The sequence below is a fragment of the Chlamydomonas reinhardtii genome, chromosome 10 (genome assembly GCF_000002595.2).
Source record: "Chlamydomonas reinhardtii strain CC-503 cw92 mt+ chromosome 10, whole genome shotgun sequence".
NCBI classification, from domain to species: domain Eukaryota; kingdom Viridiplantae; phylum Chlorophyta; class Chlorophyceae; order Chlamydomonadales; family Chlamydomonadaceae; genus Chlamydomonas; species Chlamydomonas reinhardtii.
In genome coordinates, this window is record NC_057013.1 from 3740827 (window position 1) to 3767342 (window position 26516).

Below are 26516 nucleotides of genomic sequence, written 5' to 3' on the forward strand. Positions count from 1 at the left end.
GCTCAGCACATTATTCATGCTTAACCGATCCGAGTACTGGGGTCTGAGGTCGCATGCATGGGCGCTGCAAAAGCCCAAAAGTCCAGACACCGCAGCTCATTGCATTGTCTATTTTGCCTAGCAAGCATTTACTTGCCTTGGTACATTGTAGCTGATAGCTAAAATGGCAGCACAAGTTATGAACAACGAGGGAATGCTCCTGGCTGTGCTCGCGGACGAGGTGGGGGCCGATTCTGACAGCTCTTAGGGCAACTTGAGCTGTTATATACGCTTAGCGGTGCGCTGAACTTGGAACTGGGTGTTCTGCGCAATACAGGACACAATCACAGGATTTCTGCTCGCTGGCGTCGGGAACGTGGACCTGCGCAAGAAGCGCAACTACCTGGTTGTAGACTCCAGTAAGTTGGTCTGGCCGTGGGAGCAAACATCCGACTTTGACTGGCCTGGCACCCTTCCCTGCAGAGACATCTGCTCGCCAAATTGAGCAAGCCTTCAAGGAGTTTGCGGCTCGCGATGACATCGCGGTCATCCTTATCTCCCAGCAAGTAGCAGGGCAAATCCGGAACGTCATTGAAGCGCACAACCGGGTGCGTGGTTTGCAGCGGGGGCTGCTGGCGCGGGGTTGGGGGGTGGCGTGTCGCTACCAGGTGCCAACGCGGCAAGGCGGCTCAAGCCCCGCGTCAAGTTCTATATTTTATCCTCACCCATGCAACTGCTGTGTCCTTACCTCTGTACGCATTGTGCACTGCATTTCCGCCTGCGCAGCCGATCCCGGCCGTCCTTGAAATCCCCAGCAAGGACTGCCCCTACGACCCGAACCAGGTGAGAGCTTCGGTGCATCGTCTACGCTGTTGTGTTGCGTGCCATGCGCCTATCGTTCAACGTTTCAGCTATATAGCGGTCATACTCTTGCACAGGGGGGGTTTTCCCTGTACCTCTTCCAACCTGTCTGTGTCCCTGTGTTTTGGCTGACGTCCTGCAGGACTCGCTGCTCACGCGCGTGAAGCACATTGCGGGCTTCAACTAAGCGGACGGCAGCTGTGAGACGGCACGGCCTGGGGCCTCTGAGAGCGGAAATATTCACTGAGCCATACTTTCTTGGGGGGGTCCAGCCGCGGGAGGATGCCGCGGCCCACCCGGGGGCACTGTTGGCAGGAGCCAGGCATAGCTGTGCGTTGGTGGGACGGAGCTTTTGGGGCTCGTGTGCGCATAGTGCAGCGTGCCACAGCCCCGACTGAGTGACCTGAACAAAATTATGTTGTGACATGGATGCGGACTTGACGGATGCGGATCGGGTATGCGGATGCCCTTAGCTGGGCACATTTGCGACCAGCGGCCGCTGAAGCTGCTGTGATTGTGGGCTGGGAAATTTGAAGGTGTTTTGTATGTGCAGATGCACGTGAGAGAAACAGGGGAGCCGCCATGGTACAACGCAAGAGCGCTGTGTGCTTGAGTTGTGAGCGTCTCCAGGCCTCGGAAGTCGTGTATCTTTGTAGCAAGGAATTGGCGGGGAAGCGTGTTCAGGCATGGGGAGAATTTCACATGGGAATGGGGCGGTACAGCTGTGTGTGGTGGAGCGGCAGAGGTATGTGCACGCCTCTTGTAAAGCATAACCGCGGTCTCATGTCTCGTCACACGCGTCCTCAAATGGACACAACGAACTTGCGGTTGCGAATACTTGTCACGCCCCAGCCATGTTTTGCTCTAGGGCTGCCACCGGGGGCTGAAGGCGCTTTGGCGACGGCCACTCGCTAGGGCCAGAGGGCGGACGGTCGACTGCTCGTCAGCTGTCGATGGCGACTCCGGGGGCGAGGGCGGTCTTTCCCAGCTGGCTGGGCGCTCGGTGGACTAAGCCGAGCGGGCCTTAATTGAGCTAGCTACAGCGGCTGCGTGCGAGCGGCTGGTAACTGATGCCCCGTGGTTGAGTTTGGTTGCATGAACGCGCTCCGCAGCCCGGCCCCAGGTGTTGAGTCTGAGGCAGCAGTCGGTTGATCACTCCGATGCTTTCACAAAGCTACGCACGATAGGTCGTGTGAGAGAGAGCAACACCGCAACACCGGGCCAGGGCCGGTGTTGCGGGACTAGGGAGCCACCGCCTCCTGCATGGGCGGCCCCCTGCCCGACACCCAACGCTCACCACCCAGCAGGGCAAGCCAACCGCCCGTCTACGAAGCCTGGACCCCAAGCTCCCCTGAGCACACACTTATAAAGCACCACGGCAAACAGACCCCCAACGCAGCTCCTCCTCAGCTCAGCGCCCGCATGACCAGCTGCCCAACGCCTCCAACACGAGCCCACGAGCCTTCGCCCTGCGCAGTGCAGGCGAAGGTGACGCCAGAGCCAGAGAGACACCACCGTCACACGGCTACAATTAAACCACAGACGCCAAACCTCTAGCCACACACCGGGACGTAGTTCGCACAACCCACCCACAGCTCGTCAGTTCTCAACCGCTGGGGTAACTTCCCGCTCCTAAGTTCACACGCTGTTACCCGCCTCATGACTCATACTCAGGCACTGGTTGCCGGTGAATGACACACGCCGGCAACGGCGCACGACAGCTGTCACGCCCCAGCCATGTTTTGCTCTAGGGCTGCCACCGGGGGCTGAAGTCCCCCCCACAAACATGTCCGGGGTCCTAACGACGGCATGGTTGTACTAGTGACCGGTGGCAGCACGCACAGCAAGGGCACGAGCACACGCACGCAGCCAACCAACGGCACGCATCAGGTCCCGTAGTTTGGGCCTCACACATAACTTCGCACGCATGTGGTCCCGCGGTTTGGGCCTGCACCCTACCTACTCCTGCACTAACATGCTCTGCCTAACCCCACCTGCCCCCACAGCCGTACGTTCGCTACTCCTACTAAATGCTGACGCTCCTCAAGGCGCCGGCTGTCCCGGCCCTTCCGCCGGGGGCAATGCATGGCCATGGCGGCTCCTGGCTCCGCTCACTGCCTCCCATAGCCCAGTCCGCTGAATCGCCTCTGGCGTAGGTGCGGCAGGCTGACGCTCAAGGCCTGATCAAGCCGTGGTGGAGACAGGCTGCGAGCCGCTGCACAAAGCCCACTGCCCCCCCAGCGCTCGCCCCCCTAGCCCTCTCCCTCGTGAACCTCTGAATAGCCCCCTGCCCGACCCTCCTCACTCCCCGCCAACCTAGTCTGCGAGCAACCGACGCGCCTCCGCCAGCGTCAGCTGCTGCTCCTCGCCGTCACTCCACTGCACGCGGAAGTACCGCGGCCGCGCCAGCGCGCCCAGGTACTCCAGCACTCCGTCCGGTCCCTCCTCAGCCCTGCGCACGCGCCGCCCCCCCAGATCGGAGGCGGCCTCGTCAAGCCGCCGGGTGCGGGCTCGGGGGAACAGCAGGCGGCCCAGCTCCTCGCTCTCAGCCGCCGCGGCCGGCACACCGCGCCGCTCGCGGCGGCCGGCGGCCCCGCATTGGGGCGCTGCGGCCGCGGCGCCAGCCTCTCCAGCCGCCGTGCCTGCCAGCCCAGCGGCCGCCGCCGCCGGGGCGGCAGCGTCGCCAGTCTCCTCAGCCGCCCAGCCTGCCCGCAGCACCTCCTCTTCGGCGTCCAGCTCCTTGCAGCGCGGGCACAGCCACTGGCCACGGGGCACACGCGGCAGCCGCAGGCAGTGGGTGTGCCAGCCGGTGTTGCAGCCGTCGCACAGCACCATCTTAGCCTCCTGGTGCGGGGAGCCGCAGACCTCGCACTGCAGGTCGCGCTGGGGGCGGAACAGCTGCGGGTCGATGGCGGGGTCGATGTCCAGGTGGCATGGGCGCAGGTGTTCAGCACGGCGCCGCACGCGGGCACCGTCGCGGCCGACCAGGACGGCCACGCCCAGGGGCCCAATGCACTCCACGCGCAGGATGGTGTCGTGCTGGCCAAAATGCAGGGTGGGGCGCTGCGCGGCGTCCACCCGCCGCACGTAGACGTAGTCGCCGGGTGCGTATGTGATTGGCTTCGCCAGGTAGCGTCCCGTGCGGATGGCGGAGTAGCGCAGGGTGTCGCGGTGCTGCGCGATGAGCAGGTTGCTGGCGGCGGCAGGGTAGGCTTGCCGCACCCACTCCATACGTGCCAGCAGAGACGCCGTCGCCGCCTCGGGGTCCTCAAAGTCCAACGGCACTGAGATCCGCTCACGCACCGCAGGTGGGATGACTGGGGCGACACCTCCGAACAGGAGCTCATAGGGCGAGTAGCGGGTGGAGGCCTGGGGCGAGCAGCGGTAGCCCAGAAGCAGCTCTGGCAGTGCCTGCTCCCACGCGCTGGCGTCGGCGGTCAGGTAGCAGGTCTTCCGCAGCGCCTGCTTCAGCACCTGGACCACGCGCTCCGCCGCACCATCTGCTTGGGGATGGCCGGGCGAGGTGCGGCGGTGGTCCACGTAGCTGCGCTCCAGTAGCTCTGCGAACTCGCCCTCAAACTCGCTGCCGTTGTCCGTCAGCACCTCAGCCGGCGCGCCAAACCGCGCGAACACGTCCGCCAGCGCCCGGGCTGTGCGTGCCGCCGTCTTGTCGCGCAGCGGCAGCAGCTCCACGTGCTTTGAGAAGTGCTCGATCACGACCATGACGTAGCGGTTGCCGTCCGGCTCCGATGGCGGCAGAGGGCCGGCCAGGTCCACGCCGAGGCGATAGAAGAGCCCCATGACCGGCAGCGGGCTGAGCCTGGATGGCAGCGCCTCACCGCGAGCGTTGCTCATGTCGCAGGCGCGGCAGGCCCGGAGCACCTGCCGCACGGTGTTCTTCATGCCGTACCACCAGTGCCCAGTCTGCAGCAGTGCCAGCGTCCGCCTGACGCCCAGGTGGCCCGTGCGCTGATGCACCGCCTGCGTTAGCGCCACCCTCTGGTCCGGCGGCGGGCACACCCTGGTGAGGCCGTCCGACATGTTGCGCAGCAGCTGCCCGTTGACCCAGCGGTAGTCCGCCATACGCCGTGTCACCCGTCGTGGCGCTGCCCCCCCAGCTGCTGCCCCGCCGGCCCGCAGCGCCGCCAAGACCTCTGCATCCTCCCACACGTCCGTCCAGCTCTGATTCTCTGCCGTAGCAGTCGCCTGCTCCTGTGCGTCTGCTGCAACTGCGGCCAGCGTGGAGAAGGTGAAGGCAAGGTCCGGCGCCGGCTGCCGCTGTAGCAGCCCGCGCGCAATGACCGTTGCTTGGTCATCCTCTCCCGCGGGCTCACCCCCCCCCAGCGGCGACGGTGCCGGGGCCACACGCAGAGGCGGCGGGGCATGCGTGTCGTGGGGCGTGAGGTAGCTGCGCTGGAGGGCGAGGCAGGCGGCGAGGGCGGTGGCGGCGGTGCGGGGCGAGATGGGGTTGCGCAGGGCTGGGATGGCCAGGTCAGGCGGTAGCGTGTCGGCAGTGCCGGGCCGGTGGCCGAGGACCGCTTCCCAGTCCGTGACTGACAGATGGCAGGGCTCGTCGCCGGGTACTGTGCGCAATGGCGGCGCGTCGGACCCGGCCGGGAGGGCCACCAGTCGCTGGCCAGGGACGTGGGCTGGGCGGTAGGGTAGGGGCTCCACCCGCAGCGCAACCATGGGGCGGCGGCCCGGTTCCAGCTGTTGCGCCAGGGTGCGGTCGGGCTCAGGCGGCAGCCGCTCCAGCACAGCCGCGAGGTGCTCAGCCGCCGCAAGGTTGGTGTACAGCGTCACCAGCCTGTGAGCGGCGACGCCCGCTTGCACTGTGTCCATCGTCGCAGGCAGGCCAAAGGGGAAACCCAGCTGCTCCTGCTCGGCGCGGGTGGTGGTGGGGCCGTGGAGGAGGTAGGCCGGCGGTGCGCAGTGCTGCTTGCGGAGCGCCAGCTGGAGGCCACCCACGAAGCTGAGGGCGTCAGCGTCGCTCCAGCCGTTGGTGCTACCCCAGCTGGCGAAGACCAGCCATTGCCCGCCGTCGCGCAGCGGCAGGCCGCTCAGTGCGGTTTGCCGGGGCGCCCCGGCCTGCCGCCAGGCCGCAAGCGGCAGGCACAGCGAGTTGGCGGCGGCCAGTGCCCGCACCAGCTTCTCGACGGCTCCCAGCACTGCGGGCTGAGGCTCCATGGACACGTAGCGCCGCACCTTGATGCCCAATCGTAGGCAGGCCTGCAGCCCGGCAGCCAGGCCGCCGGGTGCTTCCAGCACTGCAACGCCGTCGCCCTGCGCTGCGTCGAAGAAAGAGTGCTGCTGCAGGCTGGTGTCGAGCCCTACGACGCTGCCCCGCGCAGTGCAGAGCCGAAGCCGCAGCCGCGGCGTCAGCCGCAGCTGCCGCAGGCTAGCCCCATGCCGGTTGACCAGCGCCACCGCTGTGCGCACCGCTGTGTCCGCCGCCGGCGCCATCTCCCTGACATCGCTGGTGGTGCCGTTGTGGCCTGCCAGGAGGTCCGAGCCGTCCACCACGCAGGCGCCCGGCCCGGCGGCGCGGCTGGCATGCAGCGTGGCGAGGCAGACGGCTGAGGCACGGGCACCGGCCACGGTGGTGGAGGGCCAGGCAGCGCCCGTGGAGCTGGCCAAGTGCGCGGCAAGCCGCGGCAGCCAGCCGTCGGCGGACGGAAGAGCGGCCTCCGCGATGGTGGTGAGGGCGGTGGCGGTGGGGGGCTGGGCGTAGGCGGGCAGGCGGCGGCCGGGGTACAACACCACGGGTGGCGGCGGCGGTGGTGGCTCATCCGCTTGGTCCAGCCGCGCGCCAGCCGCATCAACGTCCGTCGGCAGCGGGCAGCGGCTGAGAGCGTCGGCGTTCTGATGCAGCTTGCCGGGCCGGTGCACAACGCTGAACACGTACTGCTGCAGGATCAGCGCCCACCGCGCGGCCTGGCCAGTGAGGTCGCGCTGGGTCATCAGCCACTCCAACGGCCCGTGGTCGCTGACGAGAGTGAAGCGGCGGCCGTGCAGGTACGGCCGCAGCGTCTGGACAGCCCACACCGCCGCAAGCAACTCGCCCTTGTAGCTGCCGTAGCGCCGCTCATGCACGTTGCAGGTGCGGCTGACACAGGCCACCATGTACTCCAGCGCGTCGTCATCCAGCTGCCCCAGCACGCCGCTGATGCCCACCTCACACCAGTCCGTGTGCAGGATGAGCTCACGCTGGGGGTCCAGCGGCCGCAGCACCAGGTCGCCTTCTGCAAACTCGTGCTTGATGGCGTCCAGGGCGCGCTGCTGCTCTGCGGTCCACGTGTCCGGGCCCCATTCCACTGCCTTGGCCGTGAGCGCCGTGATAGGCGCCATCTTGACCGAGTAGTGGTCGACATACCCTCGGTAGTAGCCGAAAGAGCCGAGTAGGCGTTGGCATTCCAAGAGGCAGGTCGCGGGTTGCAGGGCCATGAAGGCAGCGATCTTGGCGGCGGTGGGCTGCAGGCCGCGCGGGCTGACGTAGTGGCCGAGGAACTCAATGCCGTCAGCTAGCAGCACGGTCTTCTCGGGGTGCAGCTTGATGCCAATGGAGGTGAGCATGCGGAACAGGCCGCACAGCACGTCAATGAGCTCCGGCACAGTCTCAGCCCAGGCCGCCAGGTCGTCCACAAACGCCACTACGCGGTGCGCAAGGCCCCAGTCGCGGAGGTGGGTGTCCAGCACGCGTTGGAAGTTGGACGTGGCGTTGCGCAGCCCATAGAGCAGGCGCGTGTACATCCAGAGCTCGCGGCGCCACCAGAACGCGGTCTTGGGCTGGTCCTCCAGCTTGATGGGCAGCTGGTTGAAGGCCGCACGTGCGTCGGCCTTAGCCCACACCTTAGCGTTGGCCATCAGCTGGAACAGGTCCTCCGGCAGTGGCAGCTGGTGGCTGTCTGGGATGGTGGCCTCGTTCAGGCGCCGCGCGTCCTGGCAGAAGCGCGTGTCCGTCATGGTGCCGTCCAGGGCGCGCTTGGCCGGCATGGTGCTGTTCATGGCGTACTTGGCCTCGGGGGGCGCACGCACGATGATGCCAGCTTGCCGCAGCTGCTCACACTTCGCGTCCATGATGGCGTACTCGGCCGGCGTGTGCTTGCGCGGGCACTCGTAGATGGAGCGGTCGTGCGACAGGTTGATCTCCACCGGATCACATCCGCCACGGTAGCCCGTGAGGTCATCCAGGCTGCGCGCGAACAGCCCGTCAGAGCCGCCGGTGTCGAACTGCGCTACCAGGCGCAGCAGCCGGTTGACGTCAGCGTCAGTAGCGTCAGGGTTCTGGTATAGCATCCAGCCGCCGGGCTGCTTGGTGTGTAGGTCATGGGGCAGTGGTTCGCGCCGGCCTTCGGGGTCGTTGCAGCTCGGCAGCGCAGGGCCCGCCTCCAGGGGAATGGCGGTGGGTAGCACGCGCAGCGAGTCGGCGGGCGGAAGCTGTCCCGTGGTCATGTGAGAGCTGGGCCCCCCGCGGGCGCCAGCGTCGTCAAAGTCCTCCTCATCGTCGCTTGGGGGATTCAAGGGCGGCACTTCGTCGTCCTCGGAGTCCTCGGGGTCATAGGTGGCGGAGCCTCCGAACTCCCCACCCGCCCCGTGCGCGCTCATGACTGCGCGCCGCCCAGCGGCACGGCGCTGAGCGGCGGAGGGAACGCCGGGGTGAACGGCGGCAGGGGAGAAGGGGCGGGGAGCGGCCACGCTGGCGTGGCGGTTGGCAGCAGGCGCAGGACGTCGCAGGTGCCGCCGGCGGCAGCAGTCATGACCGCCAGGCGGGCCCACGCACGCGCGTGTGGCGGCACGCGGTGCAAGAAGGCCGCCACCAGGTCCTCGGCTTCGGCCAGTAGCGAGGGTGATGGTGGCGGCGGGCCAGCGGCGAGGCCCGACGGGGCGCCGAGGGAGGGCTGCGACGGCGGTGCGGACCAGGCTTGGTCCGGGAGCGCGGCCGTGGGCAGCGGCGGGAGCCCGGGCCCCGAGGCTGACTGCGGCGGCCACGCCACCGGTGGCGGCATGGCCGGCGAGCATGGGGCGAGATCGCAGCCGCCGGATGGCAGCGGCGCAGCTGAGGAACTGCCGCCGCGGGTCATGATGGGTCGCAGGCGCGGGAGGCCCAGCTCTGGGGCCACGAGTGGCGCGGCGGGGGCGCAGGAGGCGTTGGGCGGGAGCAATGACGCTGCGGCCGCGGTGTGTGGCGCGGCCGGACTCAGCGGCGCCGGGCGGCCGGGCGGCGGGGCGCCTGGGTAGGTGGAGGACGCCGCCGCTTCCGCGGCGGCGTGGCGCAGCAACAGGGCGTCGAACGTCATGCGCTCGGGTGTGCGGCCAGCCGCCGGGCTGGGCGCAGCGGAAGCTGCTGCGGACGAGGCCACTGCCGGCGACGGCGGCGCGGCGAAGCCAAGGGCCACTTGGTGCACAGGCGAGGCGCTGCGGCTGGCTGACAGCGGTGGCGGGTCCGCCTCCGGTGGCGGCCGCCCTTGACCAGCCCACTCGGACTCCGGCATGGCCGTCAGGTGGATGCCCGCTGCGCGCATGCGGCCCAGGAATTGCCACCAGGTCTCGCTGGGGAGTTTTGACCGCCAGGGGTCGGCGGCAGAGCCCGGCCGCTGCGGTGACGGCGCGAGGAGCGGCGGCGGCGAGCCTGGCGAGCGCCGGGGTGGTGGCAGCAGATCGGCAAAGCCCGGCAACGGCAGTGCCGAGGTGTAGGCCGGCGGACGCGGCGCGGAGCCTGGCGGCTGAGGCGGTCGAGGCTGCGACGACGCAGCAGAGCCCGGCGACGGCGGTGCCGTGGCGTGGGCTGGCGACGGCGCAGCGGCTGCCAGCAGCTGCAGCGGCGGAGGCGACGCAGAGCCTGGTGACTGAGGCGGCGGGGGCGGCGACGACGCAGCAGAGCCCGGCGACGGCGGTGCCCAGGCATAGGCCGGCGACGGTGCAGTGGCGGCCAGCAGCTGCAGCGGCGGAGGCAACACGGAGCCTGGCGGCTGGGGCGGCCGAGGCGGCGACGACGCAGCAGAGCCCGGCGACGGCGGTGCCCAGGCATCGGCCGGCGACGGTGCAGCGGCGGCCAGCAGCTGCAGCGGCGGAGGCAACACGGAGCCTGGCGGCTGCAGCGGCGGAGGCAACCCGGAGCTGGGCGGCTGAGGCGGCGGGGGCGGCGACGACGCAGCAGAGCCCGGTGGAGGTGGCGGAGGCGATGGCGACGCGGTGGGGAATGCGCGGCAGGGGGACCGCGCGGGGTCGCGGGCGCGCTCAGCTGCAACGTCTGCCGGGCCGCAGGCCACGGCCGCTTCCGCGCAGCGGCGCTGCGCCTCGTTGAAGGAGCGGATGCACGGCAGCTGGTCGCAGCGCCAAGGGCAGCTGCGGGCGTGGTGGTCCCAGCTGTCGCAGCGCTCGCAGAGGACGTCGGTGGGGCGCGCGGTCGGCGGGCCGGGTGCAATGGGCGCGCTGCCGGCGCTGGCGCTCGGCGAGCCTCCTCCGCCAGAGTCATCATCGCTGCTCTCCTCGTCAGACTCGTGGCCGCTGCTCTCCTCGCCGGACTCGTAGCCGCTGCTCTCCTCGCCAGACTCGTAGCCGCTGCTCTCCTCGCCGGACTCGTAGTCGCTGCTCTCCTCGCCGGACTCGTAGTCGCTGCTCTCTTCGTCGGACTCGGGGCCGTTGCGGCCGCCTGACGTGCAGCCACCGGTCCCCGCACCCGTGCCCGTCAGGGGCGGCACGCCGACTGCATCTGTGTGGGACCGCGCCGTGGGGGCGGCGACGCAGGCCAGGGCTGCAGCGATCACCGTGCGGCTGGTGCTGGTGTCGGGCGCTCGCCCGGACGAGACAGCGTGGCAGGCACCGGCGGCGCGGTTGCGCTGGCGCAGCGGCAGCTCTACCGCCGGCGGGCTGGCGTCCGGCTGGTGAGGCAGGCGGAGGCCCAGCATGTTGCGGCCCGCGTCCCACACGCTGCGGTAGGCATCAATGAGCCAGTTGGTGCCGAGCAGGATGTCGAAGACTTGCGGGCCCGGCACCACAAAGCAGACGACGCGTGTGGTGTGCTGCTGCTCCGTGCCCGCCAGCACCGTCAGTGGCAGGCCACCCCGGATCTGCGCCAGCTCGCTGGTGACGCCGCCGACGCTGGACACGTAGATGCCGGTGTCGTACTGCAGTGGCAGCCCACGGGAGCTGGCGGCCTCGGTCACTGTCAGGGTGACATCGCTGGCGGGGTCGGGCAGCGCGGCGGCGTAGGGGGTGCCCTGCGACGACAGCCCGTCCACCAACAACAGCGGCCCAACGCCCCGGCCGAGCTTCATGGCCGAGTGGTGGGTGCAGCCTGCCGCGGCCTGCGCGTCCAGCCGCCGGAGCAGCCGGGCATAGCGCCGCACATCGCCCTCCAGGCGTGTGATCTGCAGGCCCTGGTCCCGCAGCACGGCGTGAAGCGCGGCAAACTTGGCGTCGTTCAGGTGGGCACGCACGCGGTTGTCGGCCCCGCTGGGCGCCCCGTCGCTGCTGGCGGCGGTGGCTGCTGGTATCGCTGCTGCGGGCCGGGTGGAGGTGGAGGCGGCAGCGTCACTGCCGGTGGTGGCGGAGGGGCACGCGGCGGAGGTGGTGGAGGAGGAGGCGGTGGGGGTGGCGGCGCCGTCGGCAGGGGCAGGGGCGCAGCGGCGGGCGGCAGCGGCTGGGAGCGGCTGGAACGACAGCGGCAGGGCGGACTGCATCGGCCCAGAGCTGGGGGGCCGCGCCGCCAGGTGGAAGATGTGGGCCGGCCCGAACTCGGCATCCCAGCAGTCGCCCAGCTCCATCCCTGAGGCACCCGCAACTTGGCTGTGGCTGACGGCCGCGGTCGCCGATGGCAGCGGCGGCCGCTCCGAGTGCCCGCCAGTGTCATACAGCGAACGCACCGTGGCCACGCTCAGGTCATCCGCCAGCTCGCGGCGCGCGGCACGGTGGGGCGGGCAGAGCGCGGCGGCAGAAGCTGGCTGGGCGGTCTCGGCGGGTAGCGCGGCAGTGACGTGCGCGTGGGCCTGCGCCGGCGCCGGCGCCGGCGCCTTGTGGAAGGCGCGGGCGCCCTCACCCGTCGCGATACGGCGCGCCGCCTCCCGGGCCCGGTTGGACGACACCAGGGCAGAGTAGGCACGGCACTGGTCCGCCGCGTGGTGACTGGTCTGGTGGTACAGGCACCACTGCGCATCGCCGGGCTTCCGCTGGTTGACGGTGGTGTCCGGCACGAGGTTCTCACGCCGCATGAGGTCCGCTTGCGAGACGACCGGCAGCTGGTTGACCTGGTGCGCATGAGCTGCGGCGGCTGGCGCCGCCGCAGCCGGCGCAGGAGGGGCGGCCGGGGCGGCGGGAGCAGCAGGGGCGGCGGGAGCGGCGGCGGGGGCAGGGCTGGCGGCGGCCGAAGAGGCAGCCGTGACATGCACCGCGGCGGCTGGGGTGGGTGCGGCGATGCCGCGGAAGGCCGCTTGCGCCTCCGCGAGGCAGTTGGCGACCAGCGTCACGGAGAGCACCTGCCCCTCGGGCAGCGCCTTCTGCTCGCGCGTGAGGTTCATGATGAACAGGTCGCGCCACGGCTGCGTGACGGCGGTGCGCATGACGCCCTCGCTGAACACCTTGCCCAGCATGTCCTTGTGGCACAGCGCCGTGTCCGCGCGGTGCAGGGACAGGAAGCGCTGCGCGGCGGCGGTGGCGGCCTCGGTGGCGCCCAGGGTGAAGCCGAACAGCGGCGACGGCCCGAAGCTCGCCGGCGTGTGCATGGCCGCCAGGAACTCCGCCAGCCAGAAATGCGCCACGTGCGGCACCCGCACGGTGCCGTCCGCGTCGATGAAGGCCTGCCCGCGCCAGTCCACCAGGCTGCCGCCCACCGCGACCCATCGCCCGCGATGCCGCTCAAGCGTGCGCTGGCCACCGTCGAGCTCCTCGTTGTTCCACACCCAGGCCCGCGACTCAGGGACGGATGCGCCGTTGATGAGGGCGCGGGCGATTAGGCGCGGGTCCTGCGCATAGGGGCTGTTGATGTCGGCGCACGCCGCCTGCTCCTCAGTGTAGCCGTGCGCGTCCACCATGAACCTGGCCCGCCCGGCGCGCTCGCCGTCGTACTGCTGCCGCCCGGTCTGACTCCACGAGGGAATGGGGCGCGCCGGCCGCAGCATTGCTGCCGCCGAAGGCCAGGCGGCGCCTGCACTGCTGAGCGGGGCCCCGTTGGCGGGGCCCGCCGCCGCCAGATGGGCAGCAGCCATGCCCGTGCGTGCCACTCCACCACTGCCGCCAGCTAGAGCCGCCGGTGGGGCCCCAGCTGCGGCCGCCGGGGGCGCAGCCGCGGCGGCGGCGTGGTCCAGCTGCGCCAGCAGGTGCGGCTGCCACGCCGGCAGGGGCATCGGCCACAGAGGGCAGCCGCCGGCGCTCGCCGGCGCCGAGCTTGAGCTGGACGAAGACGCCATGTTGACGACAGAGACCGGGGGCTGGGGCGCGGCGGCGTCGGGCCCAGGCCCGGCGGCGGCTGCCGGCGGGGCAGGAGCGTCAGCGGCAGCAGCAGCGGCGGGCAAGGCGGCGGCGGCTGGTGCTGCGGCTGCAGCCGGCGCGGGGGGCCCGAGCGCGGCGTGGAGGCGCTGCAGGTGCGCGAGGGCGGCAGCGCGGACCCTGGCCAGCTGAACCATGTCGTCGGGGGGCGCGGCGGCAGTGGGCGCGGCGGCGGCAGGAGGCGCGGCGGCGGCAGGCGCAGCGGCGGCAGGTGCAGCGGCAGCGGGCGCAGCGGCGGCAGGCGCAGCGGCGGCGGGTGTGATGGCCGCTGCGGCGGCCACGGCAGCCTCGTGACGACGGAGACGCGCTGCCAACCTCGCCCCGTACCGGGCTCGCAAGCCGCCCAGGTGGGGGAAGAAGTCGGCCCCGGCGTCGGCGGCTGGCGGGGCAGCTGCCACGGCCGGAGAAGGCCCGGGGTGCACGTGCAGGTGGATGTGCTGCGACGCAGACGGCTGCTGGCTGCGCGCGGAGTGCATGGACTCGCTCCCGGAGCGAGCGGAGGTGGAGGTGGTGCGGCGGGAGCTGCCGGAGCGGCCGGAGGAGCTCGAGGCCGCTGAGGCCGACGGCCGGCTGCTGGCGGCGAGGTTGAGCAGGTGCCGCCGCCGCGCGCGGTCCAGGCGCGGCGGGGAGGCCGCCGGCGCCAGCCCTCCCAATGCCAGCCCACCGGTGGGGCCACCACCCAGCATCTCGTGCACGGTGACGGCCGTCTCAGTCAGCAACGCTGCCGCGCGGCCCGCTGGCGGCGGCGGCCTGGGGTGGCCGGTGTCACGACGGGACCGGGCGATGGCAGCCTGCAGCTCCTCTTCCTCCTCGTAGGCGGGGTTGTTGCACACGCGCCGGCCGTGGTTGGCGCCAGCCGGGGACAGCTCGGTGAGCTCGCGCGCAGCGGCCCGCCGGCGGCCGGAGGCGGTGTCCGCGGTCGAGGAGGTCTCCGACGCGCTGTCAGAGGGCCGGTAGGAGCTGGCGCTGGACCCCGTGGCATCGGAGGCCCAAGTGCGCCCACGGCGGCGGAGGGCATCCGGAACGCCCAGGGCCAGGAAGGCCCCCTGCAGCCCCACCCCCGCCGCGGGCGTGGCACGCACGCTGCGGGGGGCAGCCGGCGCGCCGAAAGCCCTGCGCAACGCTTGGTCGAAGTTGCTGACGGACTGCGCGCGGCCAGGGTGGCGGGGAGGCAGGCCGGCGGCGGTGGCCGAGGGGCCGGCGGCGGCAGCAGCAGCGGCACCGTAGGCGGCTCCAGCGGCGGCGGGCGGCTGCGCGGGTGCGGCGAAGGCGGGCGCGGCGGCGGCGACGGGTGCGGCAGCAGCAGCGGCGCCGTAGGCGGCTACAGCGGCGGCGGGCGGCCGCACGGGGGCGGCGAAGGCGGGTGCGGCGGCGGCGACGGGCGCGGCAGCAGCGGCGGCGCCGTAGGCGGCTCCAGCGGCGGCGGGCGGCTGCGCGGGGGCGGCGAAGGCGGGTGCGGCGGCGGCGCCGGGCGCGGTAGCAGCAGCGGCGCCGTAGGCGGCTCCAGCGGCGGCGGGCGGCTGCGCCGGGGCGGCAAAGGCGGGCGCGGCGGCGGCGCCGGGCGCGGTAGCAGCAGCGGCGCCGTAGGCGGCTCCAGCGGCGGCGGGCGGCTGCGCGGGGGCGGCGAAGGCGGGTGCGGCGGCGGCGCCGGGCGCGGTAGCAGCAGCGGCGCCGTAGGCGGCTCCAGCGGCGGCGGGCGGCTGCGCGGGGGCGGCGAAGGCGGGTGCGGCGGCGGCGACGGGTGCAGCAGCAGCAGCGACGCCGTAGGCGGCTCCAGCGGCGGCGGGCGGCTGCGCGGGGGCGGCGAAGGCGGGTGCGGCGGCGGCGACGGGTGCAGCAGCAGCAGCGACGCCGTAGGCGGCTCCGGCAGCGGCGAGGGGCGCAAGGATGGCGGCGGGGGCGGGAGCGGCAGCAGCGGCGGCGTGCGCTGCGGCGGCTTCTGGTGCCTCGGCGGCCACCCGCCGCGCGGGGCCGTGAGCCTGGACGCGCTCAGCGGCAGACGGGCCCGCCGCCGCAGCGGTGGCGCGCCCCTGCACGCGAAGGCTGCGGCGCAGGCCTCGGCCCTGGTCCGACTGGGGTGGCGAGGTCATGCCTGACCCCGTGATGGTGGCGCTCGGCTGGTCAGCTCAGAGCTGGCTGGCGGGCTGCGCCGGGTCGGCGAGCACTGCAGCGGAAGGGTGCAGGAGGGGACAGGGGCGTGGGCCCGGAGTCAGCCTCGGTGCGGGTAAGTGCGGAGCGCGGTGTGCGAGCACGGAGCGCGTTCGGCCTTCCCAGGGCAGCCCAACCGACTGGCCAGTCGGGTCCCAGTCGTTGTGCAGAACAAGCAAGCAAGATTGGCCGCTGTTACTGACACACAAATGGGCTCCCAGTTCACCAGAAGTGCACCCAAGCTCGCAAGTAACTCAGCTGTGAATCACTTAGCGAGTGTTGCGGATGCGAAATCGCCAGTCCGCTCCCCCACGACCGCTGTGCAGCGAATCGCGAGGTTGCGGTGTTGCTGAAGGCGCTTTGGCGACGGCCACTCGCTAGGGCCAGAGGGCGGACGGTCGACTGCTCGTCAGCTGTCGATGGCGACTCCGGGGGCGAGGGCGGTCTTTCCCAGCTGGCTGGGCGCTCGGTGGACTAAGCCGAGCGGGCCTTAATTGAGCTAGCTACAGCGGCTGCGTGCGAGCGGCTGGTAACTGATGCCCCGTGGTTGAGTTTGGTTGCGTGAACGCGCTCCGCAGCCCGGCCCCAGGTGTTGAGTCTGAGGCAGCAGTCGGTTGATCACTCCGATGCTTTCACAAAGCTACGCACGATAGGTCGTGTGAGAGAGAGCAACACCGCAACACCGGGCCAGGGCCGGTGTTGCGGGACTAGGGAGCCACCGCCTCCTGCATGGGCGGCCCCCTGCCCGACACCCAACGCTCACCACCCAGCAGGGCAAGCCAACCGCCCGTCTACGAAGCCTGGACCCCAAGCTCCCCTGAGCACACACTTATAAAGCACCACGGCAAACAGACCCCCAACGCAGCTCCTCCTCAGCTCAGCGCCCGCATGACCAGCTGCCCAACGCCTCCAACACGAGCCCACGAGCCTTCGCCCTGCGCAGTGCAGGCGAAGGTGACGCCAGAGCCAGAGAGACACCACCGTCACACGGCTACAATTAAACCACAGACGCCAAACCTCTAGCCACACACCGGGACGTAGTTCGCACAACCCACCCACAGCTCGTCAGTTCTCAACCGCTGGGGTAACTTCCCGCTCCTAAGTTCACACGCTGTTACCCGCCTCATGACTCATACTCAGGCACTGGTTGCCGGTGAATGACACACGCCGGCAACGGCGCACGACATACTGCGGTGTTTCATCAGCCACGTTCGCCAGCGCTAGCCTGCCAACTTGCCTAGATGCACAGACAGTGCAGCCTGGTCTACCACCGTCCACTGGCACATCTTGCATCTCACACTAAAACTGCAGCTGGCTGAACCAGTCCTGGGTGGGGTCGACATCATCATCGTGGCCGCTCGCGGTGGTACCAAGCGCGTGAACTGCGGCCACCATGGTCACGGTAACTGTGCCGCCAACGCCGACAGGAGTTGTTGTGTCTGCCTGCCGCTGCCGCTTGCGAAGACCCTGGGTCAGAGCCACCAGCGGTTTCAAGTCAGGCACGTGCGCGTGCGGCTGAGGTGGAGCCATGGATTCAGGTCGCACAGGTGTAGGCGCTGCCACCGTCTCAGACGCCAGCGGCACTGGCCCAACTATGTCACGAGCGCAGGCGCGCTGGGCCGTTGGCCGCGCGGATGCAGGCGCGACTCCGGTCACGCTGGTTGCGCCGCCGGTGCTGGCAGCAGCCGGTGGCCCCCCAAGAGCCTTGTCTAGGCTGAATGAATGGCTCGGTGCGATTCCGTAATCTGCAGCCGCTCCGTAGCCATAGCTGGTTGCGCCGTTGTTGCCTGCTGAGCCCACTAGGCCTCCTCCACCGGCGACCGCAATCTTGCCATACGAGCGCCGTGGCAGTTTGGGCTGCCCCCAGCCGCTGTCCTGCTGACGCCGCTGCTGTGTCACGTCGGACCTCGCATCGTGCTGGTCGACAAACTGGTCCCAGCAGGCGCCTGCACCAGCGCCAGCGCCTGCTCCACTGCCAGCGGCTGCTGCAGCACTAGGGCCTAACGCCCTCTCCTCATCGCCCATACCAGCAGCGTCCCATGAGCCCTGCCGCATAGCCTGCTGGTTTTGCAGGACGTGCGACTGCTGTGACTGCCCAACTGCATGTACGGTCTGGGGTATGGGCGCGGTGCGGTGTGGCGGGGGCCTAGGCGACGCCGCTGATTGCACCTGCCGACTAGACGCCAACGATGCAGCGCTGCCAGCGCCGCCAGAGCCTGGCACAGCAGATGCACTCGGCGCGCCCGCGGCCATAGCTGCGGCCTTGCGCTGCCGCTGCTGCATCAACATCAGCCCGTCCAGAGTCGTGCGGTCACGTGTCCCGCCCAGCATGACGCGCTTGCGGTCGCTGAGGAGCATGTCCGACGCAGCTGCTGACGCTCCCAGCGGACGCGCTGCACCGGCACACGAAGCCGGCGTCGGTGCGGGTGAGACCGCAGATCCTGTGTGTGCCGCTGCGGCGCCCGACGAGGCGGACACGGGCCGCGACGATAGACCGCCCCGCGCAGGCAGTAGCAAGCCGGCACCCCGCATGGCTGAGGGCGGCATCTGCGGCGCAGCCAGCGGAAATGCTGATGGTTGCGGGCGGGAGGCTGCAGCTTGCGCGGAGGCTGCCGCGAAGCCGGCAGCAAAGGAACAGCTGGGCGGCGGCGTGACCGCTGCCGCTGCGGACGCATGCTGCTCTTCGGGAGGGTCTGACAAGAAGTCAAAAAGGTCCAGGCACTGGTCCTGCGGTTGCTGGACCAGCAGTGCTGGCTCACCCACCCCGCCGTGCATGGCACCCGGCGTATCCCATGCGCAGCCGCCAGCCTGACCGGCAGGCCGGTCGTCATGCCCCTCCTCGTCGTTGTCTTCCTCGTCCTCGTCCTCGTCGTCCTGGTCACCCTCGCCGCCTGCTCCAGCACCCGCCAGTGCCGCCCCGACTGAGCTTGAGCGGCTCTTCGCCAGCGCCAGCAGGCGCGCGAAGGCGGGGACCTGCTTCGCGCCCGCCAGGGCGGAGCCCGACATGGCTAGGCCACCGCCGCCCGGCAGCGAGCCGCCAGCGCCACCGCGCAGACCAAAGGTCTGTCCGCCAGCTGTCCTGGCGGCAGATGCGGAGCCTCGCCCGCGACCAGCACCAGCCACGGCATCGGTGCCCCCGGCGGCAGCGGCGCGGTCTTGCAGCGACTGTGGAGCAGGCGACGCCACTGGCGGCGTACGAGTGGACTGCAGCTGTGGCAGCGGCATCGTGGCGGCGGCTGTGGGGTCTGCTAGCTGAGCGAAGGCCGGCGCGGCCAGAGCTGGCGCCTGCACTAGCACCTGTGGCCTCGCTGCCGGTGGCCCAGCTGCGGAAGCATGACCGCCGCGCCCTTGTCCGCCGGGCTGCTCTGCAGCTCTGCCACCGCCAGCCCTTGGCGCGCGCTGCTGGGAGGAGGCAGGCATGGCTTGTACGCCGTCCTCACCGGGGCCCTCCGCACTGTTGCAGCCATCGACTCCCAGTCCGTGTGGTAGCGGTGAGGGTTGCAGTGCTGCATCACCACCATAGGCCCCACCGCCGCCGCCGCCGCCGTACGCACCAGCCGCCTGCATCCCCCCGTCTGCGGCTTCGGCCTCGCCGCCGCCCATGGGCAGCCCCGCCGCCGCAGCGGCCGAGCCCAGCACCTTGGACGCGCCGGATGCGTCCGGTGCCAACTTCAAGCTGGTGTGCACGTCCAGGCCGCACAGCCGCTCCACCACCAGCACCGCCAGCACCTGCAGCGGCGCGTGTTGGTGCTGGGCCCTGCCACTGCTGGGGTTGACCGTCACTTGGAACTGCATAGGGCAGGCAAGGGGCTTGGGTTGCTTCAGCATGCCGTTCCATGTAAAGCAACGGCAGCATGAACGTCCATACGCAAGTTTGTTTTGATGTGAGTCGCGTGCCGTACACCTGGCGCCTGTCCTACGCACCGTGTACGGTGACGTGAAGGTCTCGATGGTCAGCCGCTCATGCCGCAGCAGTCTGTCGTCGCTGCTGCTGCCCACCAGCAGCACCGCGGACGTCCTCGTGGCGGGCGCGACAGGGGCGGCAGCGCCGGCGGGCCCAGCCGCGGGCTGGGGCCTGGCAGGACACGCACATTCATGTTGGCAGAACGTAAACTTGCGGTGGTAGGGGTACAATGTTGAAATCTCGTCCCAGGACCATGCCAGAAGAGCTGTGCAGAGGCTCACCTGGCTAACGTCACTTCGATCTGGACGCCCTGTCTACTGCTGCCGCCAGCCTTCTGGTGCGGCCCCGGTGGCACTGCCTGCAGTGTTATCGCCACCTCAGGCGGCAGTAGCTTGGCCAGGTGCACCCGCACATTGTTGCCTGGGCACAGAGAGGCAAGAGCAGAGGGGGATGTGCGCACAGGGATGCCGAACTGAGTGGGCCCAGAGCGGAGGACTGCGGTGCTACGCAAGCACGTGCACGCGCGCAAGGTGGTGCACTTGTGATGAACCTGCAGGTCATCCCATGCAAACGCATTCCAGCAGCCTACCGAAAGGGTACGCCTTCTGCGTGGCGGCCTCGATGCGGCGGGGGTCCACGCCAGCCAGCTGCCGCAGCCCCACCACCCCTGCGCCCGCCAGTCGGTGCGCCAGCAGCCGCCCGATGTCGGGCAGCTGGCGTGCCACCTGTGCATGTGTGTGCGTGAAGGCATGGACGCCTGACACGTGAAACCACTCGGGCTGTGGTAAAGGCGAGCAGCCTTAGCAGTCCAAGGCCACTGAATTTGCTCACAGACACACGCGAGCGTGCGCACGGCCAATGCAAGCACCACCCACCTGCTTTGAGTCGTCCCACATGCGCTGCTTGAGGCTCTTGGCCAGGCACAGCGCGTTCGCGGTGGCCGCCAACGACTGCCGGTGCGTGAAGTACCTGGGAGGAACCGCACCAATGGCAGCCGTCAATCCACGCAGCGGCAGATAGGGTAGGTGGACGGGCTCACCCGCCTTGCATGACGAGGAGATGCCTTTCCACAGCCACCCACTCAGAACCACCCACCTGACCATGGCGGCCGCGATGCGCTGCCCCACCCGCAGCACTCCCTCCAGCTCCTGCCGCATGCTGTAGTCCAGCGTGTCTGTCACCGCGTCACTCAGCGCCTCGTTCACCTGCGGGATACGAATGGCGGTGGGGCCAGTAGGGGGCGCACACCACCGTTCAGTGCTCCCAGAACCCGCTACTGAAACATGCAGTCGCGCACCCTATTACCAATACCGGTACCTGCAGCACAAGTCCTGCAAGCTACGGCGGTACATCCTAAGTGCCGCAGTGCACAACGGGCTCGGTGCCTCTAGGCCCAACCGTCCCCTTTCTCGCTGACTTCGCTTCCTACGCTGGTCGCCCGCCGCCATCCCCGTCAATACCCAACACGAGTATTACAATACCGTATCACGATTCTGCACTAACATGTAGTGTCCAGCGTCTTTACATCTTGGGTTCCTTACTGGGAATAGTGCCCCCCCCGCCGCACCATGATGAAGATCTTCTCGGTGGCCTTGCTGATGCGGTCCTTGGGCTTGGGTGGTCCCGGCCGCGCAGCCACGCCGCCGGCACCGGCCGCAGGGGCGTCAGCAGGCACCGGGAACTTGATTGGGGCGTCACCAGCCACCCGCTTGTTGATGTCATTCAGCACCTTCTTCTCTCCCCTGTGTAACATGGTACGGGGCATTGACCTGTCGTAAAACTCCTAGATGCCTGGAGCTGTCAAGGCGGTCCGCACATATGCGCGGACCAGCATCAGCCAGCTGCCCACCTGCGCAGGCGGATGTGCGCAAACTCCTCCGCCACGGCTATGACCCGCAGCAGCGCCATCATGCCAGCGTGCGAGCCCACCTGTGGGATGCACGGTGTTTCCACCAGGCACACGAGGACATGGCTATATTGGTAACAACAGAGAGAACACGGCCCCACAGTCCATGCACTTATAATCCCGCAGTGTAGGCCTTGCTTGGGTACATCGTATCAATTCCGGCGCCTCACTTGAGTGATGGCGCTCATGGTGCCCAGGCGCAGGTAGGCGTGCGCCATGATGCGGCCCGGCTCCAGCGCGGCCAGCACTCCAGTGCCGGGGTCCTGAGACACCTGTCACAGCGGGGTTCACATGGACGATGCTACGGTACAGCAGTGTACAGCAGGGTCGGCGCTGAAGCCTCCGCAGCTTAGGAGTGAGGGCCAGAGTTGCTGACGCGCAGTACGTGTTTCTACGCACAGTACAGTATCTCCACAGCGCGCCTACGTGTCCCCGCCCGTCCTACCAGCCCAATGGCCGCCAGCCGTGTGACGGCGCCGCCCACCAGCCGCCCCGCCAGCCAGGCGTCAAAGGCCGCGTCGCTGGAAAGCGCACCTGGCGGCGGCTCCAGACCGTATGCGCGCGGCGCCTGTCGCACCTGCCATCGCACCACGTGATCACAAACGGAGCAGACACGATTACGGTAGGTTCAAGTGCATGAGATGCCGGAGTGCCGGACCGCTCCAGAGTCCAGACTGCAATGTCCACACGGGTTTCAAGCAGACACACATAAGGGCATGTCGCGCAGAGGCCTACCCGAACGTGTAGGAAGGTGGTCCGCAGCCACTGCGTGGCGGTGGCCATGTCGCGCACCGTGCCCAGCACGACCTCCGCATTCAGGTGCTCAGCTGCAGGTGTAGGGGAATGTGGCGGCAACAGGCCCAGCAAGGAGGTGCAAGCTTTGAATGCGTGGTCAGGCACCAAAGCAGATGTCACGGTTTATGTGCTGAGCCTAGTACCACTTACCGAAGCACTGGTGCAGGCAGGACTCCACCGCCTCACTGCCGGACAGCAGGTTGGTGTAGCGGTCTCTCGTCTGGCGTGGCACGACAGCATTGGGGGGACAAACAGCGCGTGTGCGATGCAGGGCGGTAAACAAGGTGCGCAACTTGAAACCAGCAGGAGCAAAGCGCCCTTGGCAGCCGCCTCTGCCAACCCCTGCACGCACCTCCTTCTGTGTCATGATGACGGCCACTCCCTCCGTGTCGAACTGGGGTCGGCCGGCGCGGCCCACCATCTACACACATCCAAATCAGGTGCAGGGCCCGTCTAAGAAACCCCGGCGGACAAGGTTACGAAGAACCTATCACACCACCAGTGTGCATATCTAACCCCCCCGTCTACTGCTTACCTGCAGGCACACGCTCCTGTCATACTCCTTGTAGCCGCCTATGCTGCCCGCCGCCTCATCGCCCTGCCCCCCGCCACCGCCATCCGCGCCGCAGTACCTGTGTAAAAGGATGAGGGTACGGCGGAGCGGTTGCGCTCCATGCCACCACCAGGTGAAGCCCCCACACGCTTCGCAGCAGCAGCAGCTGCTCCCGACCCACCTGCGTGTGCCCCTGATGATGACCAGGTGCGCGGGCAGGTTGACGCCCAGCGCCAGGGTGGAGGTGGAGCACAGCACCTGCGGCGTGCAGGCGTGCGCAGGGCAGCAGCCATGCCGTTACTCGCGTCCAAAGGGCCTAACCACAGCCCTGCCGAACGGGAGCCCGCTGGGAACTGATGTTGGACATACGCCAACAATCAACAGTGTGGCCATTCGCAATGCCGCATCCGTCCTCCAATGGATCAGTATGACCGCGCACCCCCAGCGCTCACCGGCAGGTCGCCCGCCAGGAATAGCCCCTCCACCAGCTCCCGCTGATCGCCCTCCATGGCGGCGTTGTGGAAGCCCACACCCGCCACCAGGCAGGTCTGTGGACAGGAGCGGGTAGGCATTGTGGCCGGGTCAATCCGACGCCGGCAGCTCAACAGGGCATTGGCGGTATGGTGGTGCAGACATGCTGAAGAACTACCTGGAGCTGCTTGTTCGCCGCCACCTGGCGCGCCGCTGCCGCCAGCCGCGCCGCGTGCGCCGCGTCCCGCACGTACGCTGCGCGGCCACCTGGCCCAGCCCCCTTGGCGAGGTGCATGGCGGACTCGATGGTGCCCTTGCGGGAGCTGCGTGTGGCACGGGACGCAGCGACAAGCAATGATCAGGTCTTACTCCTGCAGCTCGGACCGGCGCCGTGAACTAGAGAGACCTGCTGGTAAACCTCCCGGTCATGACGCGCCTGGCCGCACCTGCAGAACACCAGTGTGGGCTTCCCGCGGCTGTGCTCCGCCACCACGCCCGCCAGGTAGGTGTCGAGCCGCCGCTCAAAAAGGAAGTCGTTCTTGCTGGGCGCGTAGGCCAGCACCACCGTGCGCAGCTTCACGGGCCGCATCTCCTCGCCTGCAGCAGGCGGCGGCGTAACCATGCAGGGTGTGAGTGCAACAGCAAAACCTGGTGTACATGTATGACTAGGAAGGATACATCCTGCAGTAGGAAGTAGGGACAGTGGCAGACGCATGCCGTGCTACTTACCGTACACCTTTAGCCCGGCGGGCGGCACGCGCAGCCACGTGGCGATGTCACGTACGTTTGGGATGGTGGCTGACACGGCCACAAAGCGCAGCCGCGACACGGCGTGCTGCAGACACGCGCGAAGGAGGCAGGTCGCACGAGGTCAGGACCTTTTGGTTGGTACCACGCAGGCTTCGTACGCATTGCCTCAACTACCGTACCGCACTGCCACTACACCCTATGCGGCGCGCATACTCACCTGCTGCAGCTGCGGGAAGGTGGCAAGCATGGCGAAGCGGCTAACCACGCCCGCCTCAAGCGCACTGCCCCGCTCTGCCTCGTTGAGCAGGTGCACCTCATCAATCAGCACCAGCGAGATCTGCGGCGACAATGGTTGGAACAGGCGCATCGGGATGGAACGGAACAAAGCAAAACGTCCCTTCGCAAAGGCCCAGCCGCATCGCGCTACCAACACTCACGTCGGACAGGAAGGCCGCGCTGCGGTGCTGCTCGCTGAGCTTGCGGCTGAGCGCGTCCAGCTTCTCGGGGGTGGTGCACAGCAGATCCGCCGCCTCCAGCGCAGAGGCCTCCGGCTCCGCGTCACCGCTCAGCTCCAGAACAGACAAACCCAGCAGAGTTCCAAACCTGCGCAAGGTGGTTTGCAGGGTTGATACCGTGCCGCCTGGAGCGGATCCAAAGTGACCCCTTCACCATACTGCACATGGCATTTCAGTCGCATGGAGGGAACACGCACCTGGCCTGCCAGTCCTTGCACTTCTCCTGCACTAGGGCCCTCAGCGGCGCCACGTACACGGCCTTGGCGGTGCCGCGCAGGGGCCTCAGCCGCTCACCGCCCGGTTCCAGGAAGCCGCTCAGCAGCCGCAGCAGCGCCAACTCCATCACACCCGTCTTGCCGCTACCGGTAGGCGCGGATACCACCTGCGCAGCACGAAGTCGACATGTTAGCGGCTTGGGCCCTGATGTGGTCCTCAGCCACACCCCAGAAACGCGCGGCGCTGCTGACCCACATCACCGCCGCTCACCATGTTGACGTCCGAGCCGTAGGCCTGTGGGAAGCACTCCGACTGCACCGAGTTGAAGTACCTGCGTGCCAATCCCCATGACATGGTCACGGTTATCTGCGTGGTAACGGTCAGCGGCGGACTCCCGTGTAACTGCGCCATGCCTTAGCCAGTGCCATGGCCGCGGGTTGCGCACCTGAAGCTGGGAAACAACGGCTGCAGTGCGGGTGGGAGGTCGCGCACCGGCACCAGCCGGTCCGTGTTTTCTGGCTCGGGCGCAGCGAGCGGAACCCGTAGCCGTGCTGCGCTCGGGCCGCCTCCCTCGCCCAGCGCAGAGGTGGTGCCAAAACCGCCACTTGGGCCCGCGCCTGCGGAGTGCGTGGGTCCATGCGGCTGCATGAACTGGCTGAGCGACGTCTGGCGTAGCTGCTGTTGCGGCTGCGGTGGCGGCCGCTGGACCTGCTGCTGTTGCTGGTAAGGCGGCTGTTGCTGCATGTAAGGCGCCGCCTGTGACTGGTGCAGTAGGTCCGAATGCTGCGTCCCAACCTGGCTGAACGCTTGATGCCGCGCGTGTTGTTGCGGCATCATGTGAGGTTGCGAGAAAGCCCCGTCATCATAGCTGCGCTGGCCACCGCTGGACTGGGAACCGTGCAGTCCCAAGAGCCGCTTAGGCTGAGCCTGAGAGTGCGCCAGGCCGCCACCATCTCTCCATCCATCCGCTGCGCCGGCCCCCATGTCAGCGGCAGGGTGGCAGTGGAGCTGATGCTGTAGCGGGGTCTGCTGTGACCGGTCCTCTTGTCGATAGGTAAGTGGCGGACGTAATGCAGGCTGCTGCTGCAGATGTTCCTGAGGCTGTGACCCTGCTGCTGAGTTCACGTGGGCTTGCGAACCCAGCTGAGTGCCAGGCGCGTGCTGGTGCGGCGCAAAGCCCTGTGCCTGACTGAAGCCGCCATGCGTGGGGCCCTGGCTGCTCCGTCGGTCCATGGCGCCTGCTCCCCCGTGCGCACCGCTGTACACCCCTCCGCCGCCGGCAGCATCACCCTGGTAGCCGAATGCGTAGCTGCCACCAGCACCGCTGCGATCACCGGTGCCGAAGGAGCAGGCTTGGCGATGTGGGTTGAACGCCGGGCCGCCACCTCGCGCGTGCAAGGGGCCAGCGTAGCTCATGGCGTCATATCCTGCCGCTGGGTCGCCCATACGCCCGGCGAAACTGCCTTCGGTGACGCCGGGCCCGACCCACATCGCCGTTGCGCCCTCGTTGCCGCGCGACTGGCTGCCGCGGGCCTGACTGGAGCCCATGTGCTGCTCGTGATGTTGCCAGGGCTCAAACCACTGCTGCTGCGGGTGCTGCTGCGGGCGTTGAAGCGATGCCGGTCCCCGCGCGGCGCCCTGAAGGGTGCCATTCCAGGCGCCCCCGTTCGCAGGAAACATCTTCGGTCTGCAGGGCACACGCATGCTCAAAAGCGTAAATGCATTCGGGGAAAGCTACGCCAGCCCCCGCTTAAAGAGTAGACACAAGTGCAAAGCACAGGCGCCCTTAAGCAGATCAACTCTCGCGCACCTCGCGTCACAAGCCCGCCAGACTCAGCGTAAGGCCGCGGCGGATCGTATGACTGCCTAAGCAGCGTTTAGTCGAGTAATAAGTGAAGGCAATCACGATTATGTAGCTGCCGCGGGGTTGCTCAG

At 68.8% G+C, this 26516-nt stretch overlaps 3 protein-coding genes across 3 annotated transcripts; 1 reads left to right on the plus strand and 2 right to left on the minus strand.

Annotated features, from left to right (window-relative positions):
- The first annotated feature begins 116 nt into the window (after positions 1–116).
- Positions 117–1618, plus strand: CHLRE_10g446550v5 (uncharacterized protein). Its single transcript, XM_001698240.2, has 5 exons — positions 117–220; positions 317–398; positions 463–587; positions 766–822; positions 983–1618. Exons 1-5 carry the CDS (start codon positions 164–166, stop codon positions 1025–1027), a joined length of 366 nt encoding a protein of 121 aa, XP_001698292.1. The 5' UTR covers positions 117–163; the 3' UTR covers positions 1028–1618.
- Positions 1619–1992: 374 nt separating this feature from the next.
- CHLRE_10g446600v5 (uncharacterized protein) lies at positions 1993–15946 on the minus strand. The gene is made up of 3 exons (XM_043066892.1): positions 13644–15946; positions 8621–13412; positions 1993–8447 (listed from the first exon to the last, which is right to left on the minus strand). Exons 1-3 carry the CDS (start codon positions 15411–15413, stop codon positions 3157–3159), a joined length of 11853 nt encoding a protein of 3950 aa, XP_042920289.1. The 5' UTR covers positions 15414–15946; the 3' UTR covers positions 1993–3156.
- Positions 15947–16086: 140 nt separating this feature from the next.
- On the minus strand, positions 16087–26456 carry CHLRE_10g446650v5 (uncharacterized protein). The gene is made up of 24 exons (XM_043066893.1): positions 25027–26456; positions 24852–24912; positions 24563–24747; positions 24288–24453; positions 24068–24187; positions 23830–23935; positions 23547–23697; positions 23279–23423; positions 23082–23177; positions 22811–22887; positions 22612–22708; positions 22429–22497; positions 22227–22296; positions 22017–22108; positions 21727–21858; positions 21452–21553; positions 21225–21304; positions 20943–21117; positions 20471–20580; positions 20251–20344; positions 19965–20100; positions 19657–19795; positions 19396–19546; positions 16087–19260 (listed from the first exon to the last, which is right to left on the minus strand). Exons 1-24 carry the CDS (start codon positions 26259–26261, stop codon positions 16771–16773), a joined length of 6279 nt encoding a protein of 2092 aa, XP_042920290.1. The 5' UTR covers positions 26262–26456; the 3' UTR covers positions 16087–16770.
- Positions 26457–26516: the final 60 nt, after the last annotated feature.